The 18,971-nt window shown below is 41.6% G+C and overlaps 2 protein-coding genes across 3 annotated transcripts in view; one reads left to right on the forward strand and one right to left on the reverse strand.

The window, feature by feature from the left end:
• NPTN (neuroplastin) overlaps positions 1-4,183 on the forward strand; it is a 53,273-nt gene extending 49,090 nt beyond the window's left edge. For both annotated transcript variants that reach the window (XM_082061487.1, XM_082061488.1), the window contains 3 exons: positions 1,160-1,181; positions 2,652-2,725; positions 3,072-4,183. In XM_082061487.1, coding sequence (XP_081917613.1) covers positions 1,160-1,181; positions 2,652-2,712 — 83 coding nt within the window. In that variant the 3' untranslated portion in view covers positions 2,713-2,725; positions 3,072-4,183. The remainder of the gene's footprint in view (positions 1-1,159; positions 1,182-2,651; positions 2,726-3,071) is intronic.
• Positions 3,649-16,325, reverse strand: REC114 (REC114 meiotic recombination protein; the record flags this gene model as incomplete). The annotated part of the gene is made up of 6 exons (XM_082061106.1): positions 3,649-4,435; positions 6,022-6,090; positions 7,389-7,601; positions 9,808-9,891; positions 15,559-15,648; positions 16,191-16,325. 6 exons carry the CDS (start codon positions 16,323-16,325, stop codon positions 4,274-4,276), a joined length of 753 nt encoding a protein of 250 aa, XP_081917232.1. The 3' UTR covers positions 3,649-4,273.
• Positions 16,326-18,971: the final 2,646 nt, after the last annotated feature.

The following is an 18,971-nucleotide window of genomic DNA, read 5'->3' on the forward strand; positions in this document are numbered from 1 at the left end:
GGTGGAGTAATGTCCCCCGTGAGCGACATTACTCCCGGCGTGTGCTCATGCGGATGCCTACACTGTTTTAAGACTGTAACTTCCATAACTGCTTCATGTGCACTGAGCACCCTTGTGGAATCCTGCTGAGAGTTTCTTAAAGACTTCAGTGAAACAAACCAACAAAAATCCCTCCGGAACGAGGTGGGAACGGCAACTGTTGAGTGCCAAAACCAGCAGGTCCTGAATTGGTCCCCCCAAAAAAATCCTTCTATGGGAGCGTTAACTTTCTGGATTGATTTTTTTGCACTTCTGTCTTCTGAACTACAGCTTTGGGGGCAAAATAAGGTATTCTCTCATTTAAAAAGTTCAATTGGTCATGAAAGAAGCTGGTGCGAAATGTTACTTATTGGCGGATCTTTTTCCAATTGCCAAGAAAATTATCTTGCCAAAAGAGAATCTTTTTTGCCACGAGACACAGGCAGAACGATGCCGTCAGTCTTCTGTAGCTGAAGTCTGTTGTGTCCGGAGGTGTTGGAGCCCTTTGCGATGCCCATTGCTATCCAAGGACTGCCTTTGGATTCTTAAATTAACTGCACCTTAAAGTAATTGCACCTTCAACCTCCTCCTAACCTGGCCTGTTGTAATTAGACCTTGAGAAAAATGGAATATGTAGAGGTTGTATCATCCCTGGGGGAAGATGAGCATGTGGTGTATATACCCCGGTGTGTATATACCAGTAATTACTGGTTGAATCGCTTAAAACAATATATATATATTAAAAAAAATCAATGCAAGAAAACAACCAGCAGGATTTTACAACTGAACCGTTGGTTTGTCCTCTCATCTATTTTTTATGAGATTGAACCACTGGAACTTGGGGACAAGATGAGTCTGACCATATTGCACCAGTCTGTCCGCTACAGTTGCAGTTCTTCATGACCAGCATTCCAAGTGTTAACTAAAAACCATTGAAGCAACATACCTGCCATTAAAACCTGAATCCAGAAAAATAACTCCATGAATCTTTGCACTACCCAGTGGAATGGCCTTTCCTGCTGTAGATAGATCGGTTTGCTGTTCGCGGTTCGGCCGGCGCGCGGGGCCAGAACTCACTCTGTTTTTGTTTTTCTTTCCTTTTCCTGTCTTCTCCCGGATCGCATCGGAATTTCTGCTGCAGATGATGAACCAGCTGGGCCAATGTAAGTGCGTTTTAAGGAAAAAAATATTAATGAGCATAATCTGAGGGTTTCTGGGAATCGACAGTAAATAGGTTGCGAACTGGGTGAAGGGAAGAAGCCAGAGAGTCGTGGTCAATGGGGCAGAGTCCAGTTGAGGTCTGTATCCAGTGCAGTGCCTCAGGGGGCAGTGCTGGGGCCGGTATTATTCAATATATTCATCAGTGATTTGGATGAGGGAATAGAGTGACTGTCAGCAAGTTTGCTGATGACACCAAACTGGGAGGAGTGGGTGACACTGGAAGCTGTGCTGCCATCAGAGACCTGGACAGGCTGGAGAGTTGGGCGGGAAAAATTGAATGAAATAGAACAAGGGCAAGTGTAGAGTCTTGAATCTGGGCAGGAACAACCCCAGGTTCCAGTATAAGTTGGGGAATGACCTATTAGAGAGCAGCGTAGGGGAAAGGGACCTGGGGGTCCTGGGGACAGCAGGGTGACCATGAGCCAGCACTGGGCCCTTGTGGCCAGGAAGCCAATGGGACCTGGGGTGGGTTAGAAGGGGGTGGTCAGTAGGTCAGAGAGGTTCTCCTGCCCCTCTGCTCTGCCCTGGGGAGACCACACCTAGATGATGGAGTGGAGCATCCTGTGTGAGGAAAGGCTGAGGGAGCTGGGGCTCCTGAGCTTGGAGAAGAAGAGACTGAGGGGTGACCTCATTAATGTTTACAGATATATAAAGGATGAGTGTCAGGAGGATGGAGCCAGGCTCTTCTCAGTGACAACCAGTGATAGGACAAGGGGCAATGGGTGCAAACTGGAACACAGGAGGTTCCACTTAAACTTGAGAAGAAACTTGTTCCCGGTGAGGGTGGCAGAGCCTGGCCCAGGCTGCCCAGGGGGTTGTGGAGTCTCCTTCTGTGCAGACATTGCAACCCACCTGGACACCTTCCTGTGTAACCTCATCTGGGTGTTCCTGCTCCATGGGGGGATTGCACTGGATGAGCTTTCCAGGTCCCTTACAGTCCTTAACGTTCTGTGATTCTGTGATATTTTGTGTGAGGTTACGGATGGTAATGGACCCTTTGGTTTGTTGTTGACAGAAGGAAAAGTGCTGTGGGCAAGGTCTTTGCAAGGAAAATAGTGCTGAAGGAGTTAGAAACAAGTATTTGTGGTCTCCCTGACAGGCTGGCATAGCCAATTTGATGTACTTGTTACAAATATTATAAGCAAAAAGCAAACGAAAAAACCAGCACCAACAAGAAAGTGGTAAAACTAGGAAGTAAAATGCCAGAGATGGGGCACAAATTGCACTGGGCGAGAAGGCGGCAAGATACAAAGTCCAGAAGTCACGTTGTCCTTGGCCACTGAAGAGGAGGGAAAAATTAAATGCCATTTAACTTCTTATTTATTATTATTAAACTTAAACATTTTTTCCTCTGCTTGCGACTTATTTTGGTGTGATTTTTTTTTTTTTTAATTCTTTCTTTCTTTCTCCAGGAAAACCAATTCTACAAACAATCATAAAGATAAAAACTTACGCCAGCGAAACACAAATTAAAAACGCTTCTCATGTAAGTATGACTCGCCCGCATCTCGGCTCCGCTCAGGCTAAAGCCCTTTTGCTGTAGCGCTTGGGGTGCGTAAAGATCTGTTGTTGTATTAAACCATCCCAAAGTCACTAGGAACGGCGCTGGCCTTCCTGCCACCTTGTCAGCAGCACTGGGGGGGCCTAAAGAGATTGTTCATAAGTGATGCAGGTAGTTTAATGACACGGATCATCGCTATTGCTAATAATAATAATGACCCCCCTTTCTGTTGGTGTGACCGCGGAGCGCTTGGCTTTGCACGCTGGGAAGGGAGGTGACGCTGGGAGCGCCGCCGGGCATTGACTGGCACCTTTTCTCGTTTCTTTTGTAGAGCTTTAAGTTTCTGAGAGACTGATGGCAATATGACCTGCTAAATTTAAGGGTTGGAACTCTTGGTTCTAGAACTCCAGTTCTGTCTGATTTATTATTATTTTATTATTTGATTTTCCTTTTCAAGTGAGCAACAATATGACTGTCTAACGCATGCCTTATTTAGCCTCTCCTGTAAGGATGACTTAGCCAGATAAATTTTAATAATGCTTCAGTGTAGAAGGTGTAAACTATTTTGGGCTTGATGTGCTGTGAATGTTGCTTTTTCTTTTTAATTTTAATTTTTATTTTTATTTTTTTCCTGGATCTATTTAAACATTAGGAGCAGTAAAGCCGGTTCACGCATGCGCCATTTTTTACTTCCTGTAGCTGTTCAAATTGGCAAAGCTCTAAATCGCACCGCTGCCATCTAGTGAGACTTTTTGTAAAGTACAGCGAAACTTAAAAATATATACAGTATATATTTATATTTTGGGGGAGGGGGAAAACCAAAATACAGTAATTGTGTTTCATTTTTAAGCTGCTGATCTTCATTCCTTACTGTATGTCTGAAAGATGAGAGAATTATAGTGTTCTGGTACTTAGAGACGTAATATAAATTGAAATTATCTTAAGGGCTTAACCTGTATAGAGAGACTTGGGTGTCCTATAATCAGGCTTCAAAAGCTGGAATGGTTCGATGTGGTGGTGGAATGCAGTTGAAAACGAAAACAAACCTTCAGTTTATAAATATATATATATGATTGCTTTTTAAGTGATTTTTTTTTTTTGTTAACTCATGTAAATTCTCAAATCCTTTTGCACTGATGTGTTCAACATATTCTTGTACATTCAATTCAGGCAAACTTTTATAATTTTCTTCTTTTTTTTTGTTTTGTTTAAATGATGAAATGTTACAGCATGGTGATATTCTATGCAACTAGTTATACTCTTTAGTTTGACACTGTAATTTCTCATGATTTAAAGACTGTAGAAATAGACCTAACAGGGTTCTCATGATGTGCGTAACTGTAGATGCATGAACTTGTGTTCTGTGTATTTGTTGAAGTGCAATGATGTATAAAAAGTGGATTCACCTGTTTTTAAAAATAAAACACTGACCAAAAAAAAAAAGGCATGAGACTTTTTCAGATATTTAATCACACTTACGCGTGTGCATCCCGAGCGTTGGGTATCCTGCAGCGTGTCATAAGCTGGAATTTCTCAGCCTTCTGCGAGTTTTTTCAATTCCTTCTCCACGTCCTCCACAAAAGCGGGGAAATTGTGATCCATGAGACACAGGCGGATGAAGGGCCCCAGCTCCTCTGCGCGCCACACCGCGCGCTGGCACGCGAGCGACAGCTCGGCCGGCCGCTTCAGCACACACTGCCAAGTTGAACAAGCACAAGGTACCATTACGCAGCTCCGGTAACAACGCAGCTCCATTAAAGCCATCAGTATTTAATAAAGATCTACCTTGTTTTGAACGCTTTCCATTGGGTAGGGTTGCAGTACGGTGTTTTTGCTGCAATACCCAGCTCCAGTCTCGCTTTTACGCAAGGGGAACAAACCCATTTATTTGGGTGTGCCCTCTGAATATTTGTTTGCTTTCAGTGTGGTGCTTTGTTCTTATGCAAATGGGTTAATAATTACACCCCAAAATTCCTGGTTTTGTGGCTTATTTCCTAGCTCCAGATCACGACAGGAGATCCTGGGGTTTTGTTGGTGCAGATGATGGCATCCTGATCAATTTTAAATCAGAAATGGGTAGCATGGCTTCCTGTGAACCTCCATGCTGGAAAAGGATGAAATGTGTCTAGCACACCCATAGGTTACTGGGTGACCCCCGAGTGCTTTCCTGCTGTGGTTCCTATGACAACCAGCTGAAGCAGCTTGACTACAACTTAAATTTTTCCATCGTTCGGGCTGCAAGTGTTCTCTAGACCTCCCCACCTTTAATTCTCTGTACCCGTCTGTGCTGAAGGCATTAAAGCTGCAGCATGGTTATCAATAATTTTGTACATGAGAGCAGATGTAAATCACTGAAATGCTGAAGGTAAGTATGACGTGCGGGGGCCTTAATATTTTTGCTAATGATTGTTGGTTCACACTGCACTACTGTTCTTTTCCTGGTGCAGAAAAATATCTGTAAAAGATGGTTGAGGAGCTTTTTTTAAAAAACAAAACTGCAAGAAAATGCTTAAAATCGGTGTTTCTGTTTGCTTCCTGCAGTGGTGGAAAAGGAGCATTGAACCCCTTTGTTTGAAGCAGGTATCGTGTTCCCATCTTATACAGGGACCACAGAATAGTTTTTAGAAGCTAAGGTGTTTATTATGTTGGGTTTAATTTACATTTCCTAGGATTGCCTCTTAAAGCAGAGGTTGGTCATGAAAAATACAGTTGCTAGAAGCAAAGTGCTGTGTTTGATCGCTTGCTTGGTGATGTGCTCTCACTGCTTTGTACGAGCAGAAAAGTAAGAGGCTGGAAAGAGTTTGCTCCTTAATTATCTGGTTCTGTACAGTCCCATATTCACAGTAAACAAGCAATGGTAACTTCCAGTTATTTTTAAAGCTTTTCCCTTGGTGAAGCTGCCAGTTCAATTACGGGATCTTTTGCTGTGTGTTAAGGATGGTTGATCCTTTCAGACTTGAACTACGACAAAAGAAGAGTCATCTCTGCAGTCAGAGGGGTACAAACCCATTCATTTGGGTGTACCCTGTGGGTATTTGTTTGCTTTCAGTGTGGTGCTTTGTTCTTATGCAAATGGATTAAGAATTACACCCCAAAATTCCTGGTTTTGTGGCTTATTTCCTAGCTCCAGATCATGACAGGAGATCCCGGGGTTTTGCTGGTGTAGATGATGGCATCCCGGATGTTCAGTGAAGATATTTACCCGATGTTTCCAGCATATCAAACAACTTCCTGTGCCCATGAGATTCAGTTACAGGATCTAAATACGAGATCATTCTTACCTGTGCTAGCTGTGTTACAGATCTTCTTTCTCCAAGGCTTGTGCAGGAATCTGGTAGAGGCTCATCTGGCTAAAAAAAAATCAAATGCAAATCAGGGCTGGTTGGCAAGCGGAGTGTGGGTTTGTGCAAGAAGAGAAGTGGTTCCATTTTTAGAGATAACGCAAAGAGCATGTGCTCAGCTACCTTCTGCAGTAAAAGGGCATTTTTCCTGGAACCTGAATGCACATCTGCTCAGATCTTTAAAAACGAAAGACATGAACTAATGGGCTTGGAGTTAAACTGTCATGTCAAAACTAAGACAACTTTTAAACTACTTACACAGTGTTGTCTAACTTCCAGTGTTGTCATACTTCCAGTATGAATGCTCCCCAGGAGGATTTTTCCTTCCTGGGGGCCACGTGACTGAGAAGTTGCTTGAAGTTACCTATTTTCTGAGCAAGGTTTTCAGTGTTAGCTTCTGGAGCAAAAGCATTATTACTACCAACAGTCTGACTGTTGCTGTTCAGTAGCATTCTGCCATCAAATACTTTCTTTACCTCTCATTTTTTGCTTTAGCTTATTGGAAAACGAGCAAAGCCTAAAGTATAGGTTATCTCATAAAGAACAAACAACAAATCTTGAGTATCAGCTGTTGAAGGTCTCTTGTATTCCTTCCTGGAAATGGTGTGAGATGAGTAATGTATATATATATTTTTTCCTCACACTTTCTCTACCAAATACGATTCCAGTGTCCAGTAGAGCAGGACCTTCCTGTCATCATGAAAATGATGTAGCTGAAAGCTTTGCTGTTCCTTTTTCAGGGCTCAGTCTTGGTCCTGATACTTTTATCACATACCTAAGGATATCCTGGCTAAGCTGGCTGGGGAATGTGTTTTTAGAGTGGGTGAAAATGATCTTCTGGATACCCAGGAGAGCAGATATTTAAGAATTGGTCACCCTCAGAAACACTTTTCCATATTTACTTTGGATCTTTGTCTTGGAAAGGGGAAACTCTGTTCCTACCCTGAATACACTTCCTAATATTCTTCCTATAGTCATGTGAAATGTATATATTAATTTTGGTTATTGGAGACTGAAACAAGGTATCTGATTGCTCAGCGGTATACTACAATAAGCGTGAGGAGCTGGAACCATGGTTTTGAGCATTGTTAACTTTATTCCAGGCACACTGAGACAAGAGCAAGATGATGACCAGTGCCAGCAGCTGCTTCCCTGGTCACTAACTCAGTTTCCCTGCATGTAAACTGAATTTTGCATTTCCCAAATCTACTTCCTCTATGAATAGACTGTCTCCTAATTTAACTGTTGTCATTTACAGATCTAGCGCTAATAGTTGATTGTTTTCCTGTCTCTATACTCTTACTTACCATAAGTAGGACTGATGCGTTTTGTTCGGTGTCCTGCTCTTGATTTTCACCGTTCCCCAGCGGGTGGAGAGTGTGATAGAGCTGCTGGCTCTGCTCATCCGTGACCTGCACCGGGACGTACTCTGCGAGTTTCTGAACGCAGCTGCAGCAGCGTTCCAGCATCTGCTCCTTGGATTCGCCACCAAACTGCACGCGGAACAGGCGGCATTCGTTCTGCTCCACAACCAAGGAGAAATTAAATTAATCGTGGATCCCCTCCAACTATTTGGATTTAATTAAAAACTCCTATTTCTTGTGGTTTGGAAGAAGGCGATTAATTTTCGGATCGCTGCACCAACGTAGATGCAAAGAAACAAGTTCTCGCTGCTATATCTTCGTTTATCCCAGCAGCTAGTTTGAAAATTACTTAAAAAAAAAACCTCAAGAAAATGGTAAGTGAACAGGGCCGCTTGTCAGCCAAGGGAACGAACCTTGCCATGACAACACGGGTTTTTACAAGTATAACAGGGAAATTGGGTTCTTACACTTGCTGCAAGGAGTATCCTATGAGGATGTGCCAACTCCAAACAGTTACTCATGATATAAAATGAAATGACAAGTACAGTAAGGAGAAGGTAACTTTGGAATCTAAACTAGAAGCAGCTAAACATAGCAAGTCAGCAGTTGGATCAGGAACATGAGAAACTCAAATGTGTTACTTTAAATAGTGAAATAATACTAAAAATAAGAAAAACTGGATCGATCTGGCCCCTCTGTATAGGTAGTTGTGCTGTACCATATAGAATCTTTTTTTTTAAGGTATATGAGGTCCAGCAAAAACAGAGGGGTGCAGGAGTCTGTCGTGAGCTGTCCCAAGTGCATTCAGCTGATGTGAGGCAGATACACATTGAATGCTCTTGTTTAGGGAGCGAATTAATGGGACTTTCAGTTTGATCTTGAAATTTTGAATTTGAAACACAGTTAAAGTACTAGAAAAGAAGCAAGTTTTCCTTGGACCGATGTAGCTTATTGGCATTGTAAGCATAAAAGCTCGTATTGGTGCCTTTTAAAGGGAAAAAATGTCAAAAGAATTCAAACTGTAGCACTCACTTTACCAGTGCCCACTGACATTCGCTCCAATTAACTAAGATGTCAACTCAACTGGCTCAGCATCGCATCGCCAAGAACTGTTTGGTGGAACTGCCGGACAGGTAAGATCTCATTAAAATGACAAAAAAAGTAATATGTGTCTTAATTTGAATGCCTTTTGGAGGCTTTCGAAGCACACTTGTTTCAGTTACCCCTACATTCCCCTACATCCATCCTGAGCTTCTCAAAAATGTAGTTTAGAAACCCATTCTGCTAGCTAAGAGTCCACAACGGCCTATGAAAAGAATGCTCTTTAAGAAATGAGTAAGTCTCGCGATAAACACAATATTAATGACTTATAAAACGCAATCAGCTAATGTCCACGCAGTTTCTTCTGAAGTACGCGATCCCAGTGATTAAGCTCCATGTTTCTTTGACATGGATTATTCAATAACTGCAAAGCAGGTAACAGGCAGCAAAAATGCAAACATAGGAAAGAAACTGGAACCAGTGAAGCAGTAAAATAAGACTGAGGAGGAGCACAAGGTAAGTCAGAAATGGTGTAATATTTTTGAAGATTGGCATAGAAGCTATATACACTGATGGCATTTAAGGGATCACTTCAGCTACATTTTAGGATATGAAGTAGAGAAACTATGACAGGACCACTGCAGTGCCACTAAATCCAGTTCAAGGCAGGTGACTTTATGGTCAGTAAACATCTAGATGCATTAAACTCATTTAAGACTCTTAATATTCCTCCTTTTCTGAGCTGTCCCTCAGAGCTTTTGTTCAAGCCTCAAAAAGTGATTGTGATATTGATTTAATGTTTCCTGTGAGGTGCAGCAGAATCTCTCGACACTCTGCTGGGCAATGGGTTCTGTTAACTGTAAAGAAAACTGATGACGTACTGATTGATCAGAACTAATTACTGGAACGGCTCGGTAGTTCAATGATAATACACGTTTCATAAGGATTGACAAAAATCAGAAAGCCAAGGTATTTTGGTTTCAGGCAAGCATAGCCTGTGAATTTAAAATAGTTTAAGACACTTATGCATTTCCTAGTGGCAGCATTAGACTCGGCTTATTCTGAAATGAGTCCTTATATTTAAGGATAGATTCTAAAATAAATACCGGTCTAACTGCTTGAGTAGATAACTCAGAAAAAGCCTAAAAGACATGGTATTAGCAGTTACCAAAGACATTATGATTCAATCCATTGTAGTTTAGAGTAAAAAAAATAATCTTGTAATTGATACAGACAATTCACAGTATCTCACAGTTTATCCACTGTTAAGAGATCTTATACAGAACTGTGTCAGCTATTGGAAATATCAGAAGCAGCTCACCTTTGAGTGTGCGCGGAGCAGCAGGCAGTCTGCTCTTCTGACTACCTTTAACCACTTATGGGAATCAATTAACGAAAAGCCTTCCTGAAATGAAGCAGAGCACAAACACACAACACTCAGCAGCTCACACTGAAGTTACATGATGTAATTTAATCCCTAATGCAATTAGTCTTTTGTATCTGTCAAAAAATTACCTATATGTGATTTTTACTGTGCTAGGAATTGTGTGCTTCACTGAGTAATATTTCCAGTAGTACAGCTGAGTTTCAGCAGTGACCTGTGAGAGGTATCTTTACGTGTCTTGTTCCTTTAAGTACATTAACACAAAGCCTTTCAAAAATACACCGCACGAGGAATTAAATCTGAATCTGCAGCTCCAGTAACAACACTGAGTCAAAGTACACTCCAATCTCTATAATATTTTACATTTCTATTTATGCGTGTTATGAAATACATAATAAACCAGCTGCATCAGAGCTTTACATTCTTCTGCATCCCATGGAGTTGCCCAAGAGGGCAGCAGAGAGCAGGAAAACCTCAACGAGGGGACATTTCGTTCAGCTCAGGCCCGTTTTCTCCAGCTGGAATTCAGGTAAACGAAGCATCTTGATAAAGATGTTTTTATCTTGCAGTTGTGTTACCTGTCAGTCTCTTCAGGGAGGAGATGACAGCGGAGAATATACAGAGCAAAACACCAGTATGATGTTAGTGGGGTAAGAACAGAACACAGCACTGTTACAACATTGCCAGAATAATCATGTTAAACTGCACATTAGAATATATTACTTTGAAATTTGGCTACAGCTGTCCAGGGCTGGGGAGAGTTTGGCCCCAAAATATTGGTTAAAGCTGAAAATAGAAAAACATGGGCAAGTTAAGGTAGTGATTGTGCACAGCAAGAAGTTATGGCAAATGTCACAAATTTCGGTCATGCCAACATCGTGGAAATAGCAGCACCTGTGATGGCAAAAAATTGACATTAAATGTGCACACGCATTGCAAAGAGGGCTCAGTACATGGTGGTACAAAATACAAGACCAAGTGCATTTATTTTTTTGTGAAATAAACACTAACTTAAATTCCACATCAGCACAAGGACTTAATTCCCCCATTTAAAGCCATAAATCTTGGAACATGTTTTAACTTCTATTGAGGGGAATATCCATCCTTTCTCAAAACACAACAGCCACATTAGCTTGTGGTTACTTGTGCTGCTTCTGTTCATTTCAAATAGTTGCTGTTTTTGAGAGACAGCAAATATGTTTATTTAAATACAGCTGTTCCCATAGTAAGTCTATTTTATAGGGGTTTTCCCTATACTGTAAATGTAGGTAGAACAAACATTTTTTTCCTTAAAATAATAACTGTTTACAAATAAATCATAAAAATCAGCCAGTGTTTAACATTCCTACCAACTATTTTATTGATGTTTCCCAAGCTGTCATCCATTTATATGTCCTGTTTCTACAGTAAAGAATGCTGGGAAAAAAACAGCATTTGGAATTTTTAGTTATGTACTCATATTAATTCAACTTCAAAAACGTAATTAACTGAAATGTAATTTAGTTCAGGTTTAATTAACTGAAGAACAAAGCAGAAAGTGTTTCGTTTTGTCTTGCACCTTTGGGTGATTGCGTATTGCCAAGCAGAAATAATTAAGAGTAGCTAAATCAAATAGAAATCTCAGTGCAGTACTCCAGCAATACACAGCACAAGTATTATACCTGCGAAAGGAGAAGAAATGGTTTAGAGCAGCTCAGCTCTGCAGAATTACCGTCCTCTTCATTCCATTTGCCTGATCACAAGCAGACTGCATTTTTAAAGGAAAACGGATGTTAAGATAGTTTACAAACATGTCTCAGTGTCCTTAAAGAATGTTTAAAGTCATCTCGAACACACACCCATTCCTCAAAAGTTTACCCATGAAAAATACGTAACTTGTTTTCTGATAGAAACACTGAGCATGTCCACAATTATTTGTTAAAACAGCATCGAAGTGCTTTAATGAGCAGTTCTGGAGCTTTCTTAGATACCGTCATCAATTATTTCAAACCTACAGCACCTCCCCACACAGCAGTGTACGCTGCACAAGGTATTTTACCAACCTGTTCAGTTCAGTTTACATCACTGTTCACCGCAGAAGAATCAACAAAGGAGAGTTCTGTGTGAAATACAAACCAGCCGAACCCTGGGAGTTCACGCTTTTTATTCTGTGACTTCGATTTTTTTCTGGACTTTTTAAAAAGCAGCCACCTGCAGTACTATCAGCATAACGCAGAGCTTGCTGGCAGCTCAAAGGTTCATTTTGGCTTTTGTAAAATGTATGCACCACCGAAGAACAGATGCACCCCGACTTTTATCTTCCTAAAGAAAATAGAAGGTACAAACCAAGACAGTTTGCATCTATTAATGCACTGATTTTACTACGTTCCTTGCCAATTTTAAACTGGAAGAGATGAGAATGTATCAACTACAGTATTATCTATTTTAAAAGCATCCAGTTAATAAGTTTTATTTGTTACAGATGCTGGATTAGAACTATTTTTTTAAAAAATATTACCTAGGATGATCATGTTAAAATTCTTGGGGTGGGACAAGGGTTCCTGCTCTATCATTACTGCTGTAGTCAGAAAGACAAAGTTAAGAACATTCACCACTGAATGGATTCTTGAATTTAGCTAGCAGTTTGTTCTTGGGTTACTGTCAGAGGGGAAGAAAGCCCTTTATTATTTATCCACAGAAATTGTACAAAAATGCAGCATAGTTATTCGAGGTGAGAAGGAAAAGGTGCCCCTGTGACACAGATCTCGTGCCTCGCTGTGTTCCTACACGGCGGTACAACGTACAAAGCTGTGATAATCGTTATCCAGTCCCCTCAAAACTGGGAGCCTGTAGTACATCAAAATGTCTGAAAAGCAGGGCTTAGAAGATAGATCAAAAGCCTAGACATCAACAACTTAAAAGATGCACTTACTACATAGCAAGAAACAGTTCTGTTAAGTAGATGAGAGGGAATTTCAATGCGAGTAAGGCAGCACGGACGTGTTGAGAATGCCTTGGCAATAAAAGGAAATATTCAGTAGCCCAGACCAGCAAGTAGAAATGAGTGTGGGCAGTAAAAACATGAGCTGAATCATTCCAGCAATTGCAGCATTCCGTCCAACTTCATACATTCCCTCTGCAGCAGAAACTTGTACGTTATCCTCTGTGACAGAATGTCCATTGTGATGGACCCCAGTGAGATGATTTGGTCTGTGACAGATTCAGAACTATATGTACTTAGTCGTGCAAAGCCTGTTTAGATATTGTGACAGGTTTCTGACAGCTCCTGAGAGTCGGAGACTAGAGGGAGATAGAACCCATGAGATTAACCGTTTCTACAGTCTGATAACTTCTACAGCAATAACACAGACTGCACAGTATTGCAGTTTTTTTGTTATAGGGCAACTCATGAAGGAGTTTGCAAAATTTCAGCAGGGGCCTGTGCAGTTCTGGCTGGCTTTGAGTCTACTGCGTTTTAAGCTGCTCCTGCTCTCCACATCCTGTTGTCAACAGGCTTTAGAAGACACCTGGCCAAAGACAGGGGTATAAACTGTCCTTGGACAATGAAGAAAAGCATTCGGAGAACCAGTAATGGTCATACTTATTTTTATATCAATGCTGTTATCAGCATCACTGCCCGTGCAGCCTTTTTCCAGCACAATCCCTCCACATCACCTCTCTGTTTGATGATCCTGGCTGCTTCACTAGAGACATTCCACAGCCTTTGTTCTTCAAAGACTAAAAAGATACCTGTAGGTTGGGATTGTCCCAGGAAGAACAATTTTACCAAAGTGTTTCGCACTGGGTTAGTTCTGTATGCACAGAACACACCTGCAGAATGAGCCCAATTACATCAACTCAAGTGCACTCAAAAGAATCATCAATCAGGTTTTAAAACACATACGACACTGGTTTCATGTAATTTTTCTCTAAAACTTAATAAAATGTTGTTGCGGTTGGTAGAGAAGCATTGCCAGAATAACTTAAAAAGCAAACAAACTTTTTTTTCTTTTAAACTCTCAGATTTTACCAAGCATGTCTGTTCCTCCTCTATTCTGCACTATTCTCAGCTGTGATTGTTACTGCAATATCTCAGTGTCTCTTAAAAGCTGATAGCGCTCCGAAATTCCTCAGCTGGCATTTCAAGCCAGGCAGCCGCCTGAAAGCTTCACTGGCCACTGAACCCGGGAGCTGCAAGAAAGTGCTTTTCTCAGCCAAGTCTTTATGAAGCTTTTCTCATACTCCCCGTGCTCATCCCTCAGGACAGCGCTTTTATCTGCCCGCTGGCACTTGCCAGATTCAGTCTTTGCCAGATGCAGCCTTTGAAGGGCTACAGCTTTTGCCTGTGCCTTTTTTGCTCTTTAGTTAGTTATTAAAACTTACTTTCCGTTAGCCTTTATTTGGTTATTTCAAGGAGATTCTATAAAGTCATATGAGTCTACTAGTTAGTAAACATTTGCAGCCATCTCATTGGGATACTGGAAACAGGACCAGCCCCAGGAGAGATGCAATCCAAGCAGAATTTGGCAAGAGATGGTGGTGAGTCTCAATTCAGTTGTGTTTCTTCACCTATCTGGACTTTCAATTACTCCGTTCTTTTTTCTTATTCAGCACAACTGCTGAAACACTTTTCCACGTTCTTTTTTTACCTTGTCCAAGAACATTCTGCTTGTCCTCACGACATACGTGAGCCAAATACTGTGTCAGGGATGTATGAGGGATATTCAGACAGACAGCTCACTGTTAGCTCATCTATTCCACACTCCTAACACATTCACTGGACAAAAAATTTAAACGGTATCCTTGGTTCTTCCCCTATACTTACAAAATATTTCTGTAAGTTTAAGACATTTTAAGAGGCACAGCAAAAACTAATTTATAAGCTTATACATATTTAAAGGTAGAAAATGCTCTTTAATATATTCTATATATATATTAAAAAGTTTTTGCTATCTTAATGCTGCAGCATCTTCCAGTGGATCGTAAGAGCTTTCAGATCTATTTATCAGCCAATTCCTACTTGTTGTCATCACTGAGTGTTGGTGATAAGCACTGAACACACTTGATTCCACTTTCCAGCACAGGCCTTCTCTGTCCTCCTAGATGGGGTGTTTTGTTTAACCTCTTCAGTGTCACTGTGAAATCTTTACAGTTTAGTCGCTGCTCCTGCTTAGGTACAGGCTACAGGAAAATGAAGCTGTGATTTTGTCTCCATGAATATAACATGTATGTCAGATCATATTACCCAACATAGATAAAAAAAACAAACCATAAACTTTGATAAACCAAATTATCAAAACCAAACTACTCACAGTTCATTGGCAAAAAAAACAGCTGGACAATACAGCACATCTTATAGGGACTAATAGTTATATTTTTAACTACTTCTTAACAGCGTGTTTTTTCTGTTTTCTTAGGCAGAAGAATAGTGAAAAAAACAGTAACTTTAAACACCAGCAGCCCTTAGTATTACATCTTAATCTAGATTTTTAGGGGCACAGAAGAAACAGTGTTCCTCAGTATGAAATAACACAATTAATATTATTCTGATAAACACAGAGAGAAAGCAGCACATGAGAATTACCATGAGCAAAATAAAACTGGGCATTTTCCTTTTAGCGGGAGAGAACATGAAGCTGAGAAGGGAAACTAAGTTAATGCTGATGCTAACATGAATGGAGCAATATTCTTTATACATGAGAAACTCACCAGCACTGCTCGCCCTTGGGAAATAAAGAAATGGCCAGATACCACAATGGTAAGGATCAGATGGCCTGATTCTTCATTTGATTCAAAAACCTTTAAAAAGATACACAAAATAAAAACCTAGCCCTGTATGCACAAAATCTACATATTCCATTTCTAATGCAAAATAAGTCACTTCAAAGGTCAGCGCTAGAATTCAGGTCCATCATTTACCTCTCAGCAACGCAACTTGCCTTCTCCCACAGACAGGAAGCACATTTAAGAATTTTTTTACTAGTTAAAACTGCATATCCAGGTTTGAACAACTGTAAGCAAACATCTAGACTCTTCCAACTTGATTTCTTAGGGATGTAGTTTAGTGTCAGTGCTAACGGTTGGATTTGATGATCCTAGGGGTCTTTTCCAATCAAAATGATTCTAAGGTCTATAGTTTTTGATACAAGTCACTGCTGAAAGAATTAAAAAAAAAAAAAAAAGGCCACTATTATATCACGGATGTGTTTACATTAATGACGAAACTAAATCTCTCCTGTTTGCTGCATTAGTGCGACAAGACCCCCGCAAAGCCCTCAGTTGTTACTGCTCGATACCCACTGGAGCCAGTCACAGCCGCACCAAGCGGCACCCCCCCGCACCTTCCAAGAGGAGGTGTTTTGCCCCTCATCGTCGGATTCTGCCGGGGGCAGGAAGCGGCCGTACCGCTTCAAGGGCCACGTTGTGGCGCTGCCGAGAAGGGAGGAGGATCCGCCGCCCCCGGCCGCCGCCGCCATCCCGGCCTGAGGGGACCGCGCTGCACCGCAGGCAGCGACACCGGGCAGGGGCTGAGCGGGAAGCGGGAGCCAATCGGAAAGCAGAGAGAGCGCGAGGGTGGAATTGTTCACCAATGAGCGGGCGGCAAAGGAAAGGCGAGCCAATCAAATAGCGCGCTCGGGCTCGCGCAAGTCTCTCTCTCGGTGCCGCTGCTCCGCTCTCCTCAGCGGCGCTTCGTGCCGTCCATTCCCGTTCCCTCGTATCTCGTCTCCTTTCGAGGGTTCCACCTTTCCGAGGGGAGCGTGTCTGCCGCCCGCCCTCCTCCCAACACCCGCCGGGCTACCGAAGTAGCGGGACCGCCTGGCGTGAGCCGCGGGAGGGAGGAGCAGGGCGCTGGGGCGCGTGCGGCCGCCATTTTGTGGGTCTGAGGGACTCGGTCCGGGCCGCGCAGACAATGGAGGCGGCGGCATCGCCAGCCAGGGCTGTGCCCGTCACAGGGCGGCCTTTCTCAGGTGAAACACGTTCAAGTCCATGTGCAAAAGCTGTCCTAAGCTCTTAAATTGCCTTTTCATTTCTTGGAGCTGGGCTCACTATACAAAACTTTAAACGGTGCTTGGAGTGGGATCTGTGTTAAATGTCCAAGAGCAGCTCTCTTTATGTTTTTTTTTGTTACCTCCACTGCGGTGTTGCATGTTATTAGTCCAGGTTTGCACAGCTGGATTATTAAAATCACACTCTCTCCCTTCTCGTATTTTCTCTGTCAGTAGGTTGTTCCTAGAATTATGTAACACCACACTTTCTCCAGAAAAAGAGTGAGGGTGAAATGACTCATAAATAAGACTGCATTTAGGCATTCCATTTATAGTACATATCCTGGCCAATTAACAATAAAAATATGGGCATTAGGCAGTCAAGGTCATGGAGGGGGCATGGAAGAGGCAGTTACTGTTCAGGGAGATGTGCCTGAGAGTCCCCTGACCTGAACAGGCTGAGGGACGACAGCTCTAATCCCAGTTCTCAGCATTGTCTACCACCAGCAGCACATACTTGAGCAACATTAAGCTTGGCTAAATAGTCACACTTCTAAAATGAAGCAGAATAAAGAAGTTAATGCGCTTTTTTTCCTCTTTGTTAACCTGTATGGCTTGTGCTTATGTCGCTGGCTTAGCTGATATGAATAAGGTTAAAATGGAACAAGTGGCTACTGTCTCATTTGAAATAAAACCTTGTAGGACAAGGTTAAGCTGTTACTTAAACTGCAATGGTTCAATCTATTAGGAAAATATTAGATTGACATTTATGTCATGCGACCGTTGTGGTTTTCATCACCCTGAGCGCCAGATCTGAGGAACTGTTTCCATAATAAACAATTTTACAGTGTTTTCTAAAGGAAGGTGTTTATCTGAATGCAGATAGGGAAGCACAGGCAGAAAGGCATTAAATAACTTGACAAGGTCATCCAGAAGAGTCGGTAATGAAACAGGGAATACAGTGTGGGCCTCCAAGCTGCCAGTTTTCTCTAATCGCTGCCTCCCAGAAGGATTTCTCAAATTGTGCTTGTCAAACATTCAGACTTGGACTGTAAACTTGGGACTTTCTCGGAAGCTACAGCAGCAGCTAAATATTATTGTCAGAGAAAGACACAACGGGTGCATATAGTGATTTTCCCCTAGTTCAGCTGAAGCTGTGTGGAAAACTCTTTGTTAGCAGCATCTTCTAGTGTCTGTTCTCTAGAAGTGATTTCTGGCGGATGTGCTGGAGGGAAACCAAATCTCAGGCTTTTACCAAAACAAAAATTAGAAACTGTGGTTTAAAAAGAGGCGAAAGGAAACCAAGAGCATCAGATTGTCCCATCAAATCCTTTAAAAATAACTTCTTATTGGAATGGCATGTGAAAAGGACGACTATGATTGGTCAGAATCTCAATCCACTCTTACCCAAATGTACCAGTCAGAGCCACGTTCACTTGGGATGCTGAACCTGAAACATGATTCTAGCACCCTTTAGTTTCTGATCGTAGCTTTTTGCTTGGCTAGAGTCTATTAGTTTGCTTTTAGCTTTTGGACTTGAATGCGTTATGGGTTTAGATGTGTATAATTTATAGTTTGAACTGGGAGAAATGAGCATTGTATTAAGCCTGATTCTGATTTTTTTAGGGAATTGCATGATTAGTTCTGTATTCAGAGAGCAGACATGTAGGAAGATCGTTAAAATGCTTTTTTTGTAAAAGGCTACAGAGGTTGCCAGTTCTTTAAAATTACCAAGTAGAATGTAGACGAAGGAGACTGGTGGGCAAACCTGACAAATTAGAATGCGTTTCTTCAGAGATGAGATAGCAAATCCCATCTACGTGCTGAGGGTTTATCACTGTGGTTTGCTTCAGATTTGCTTGAGACTTCCCAGCCAGCAGTGGTAAAAGTTAATTCTCTCATTGCAAAAGTCCATAGTCCTATTAATAAGTTAGAGAAATGCTGCCAGGAGCAGAAAGATCCATGCAGGAGGAGAGATCTGTTCTGTTCCTGAACAAAATGGATTTGATAATGTGCTAGTAATTGTTATATGTGTAACAGTTGATTTTGGTACTAGGCGTTTTGCTGAGCCATCTACATGATTGATTTTTAATAATAATGGTGGTGATAACAGCAAGAATAAAATCCTATGACTAT

Source organism: Streptopelia decaocto (genome assembly GCF_964273445.1).
Source record: "Streptopelia decaocto genome assembly, chromosome: 9".
NCBI classification, from domain to species: domain Eukaryota; kingdom Metazoa; phylum Chordata; class Aves; order Columbiformes; family Columbidae; genus Streptopelia; species Streptopelia decaocto.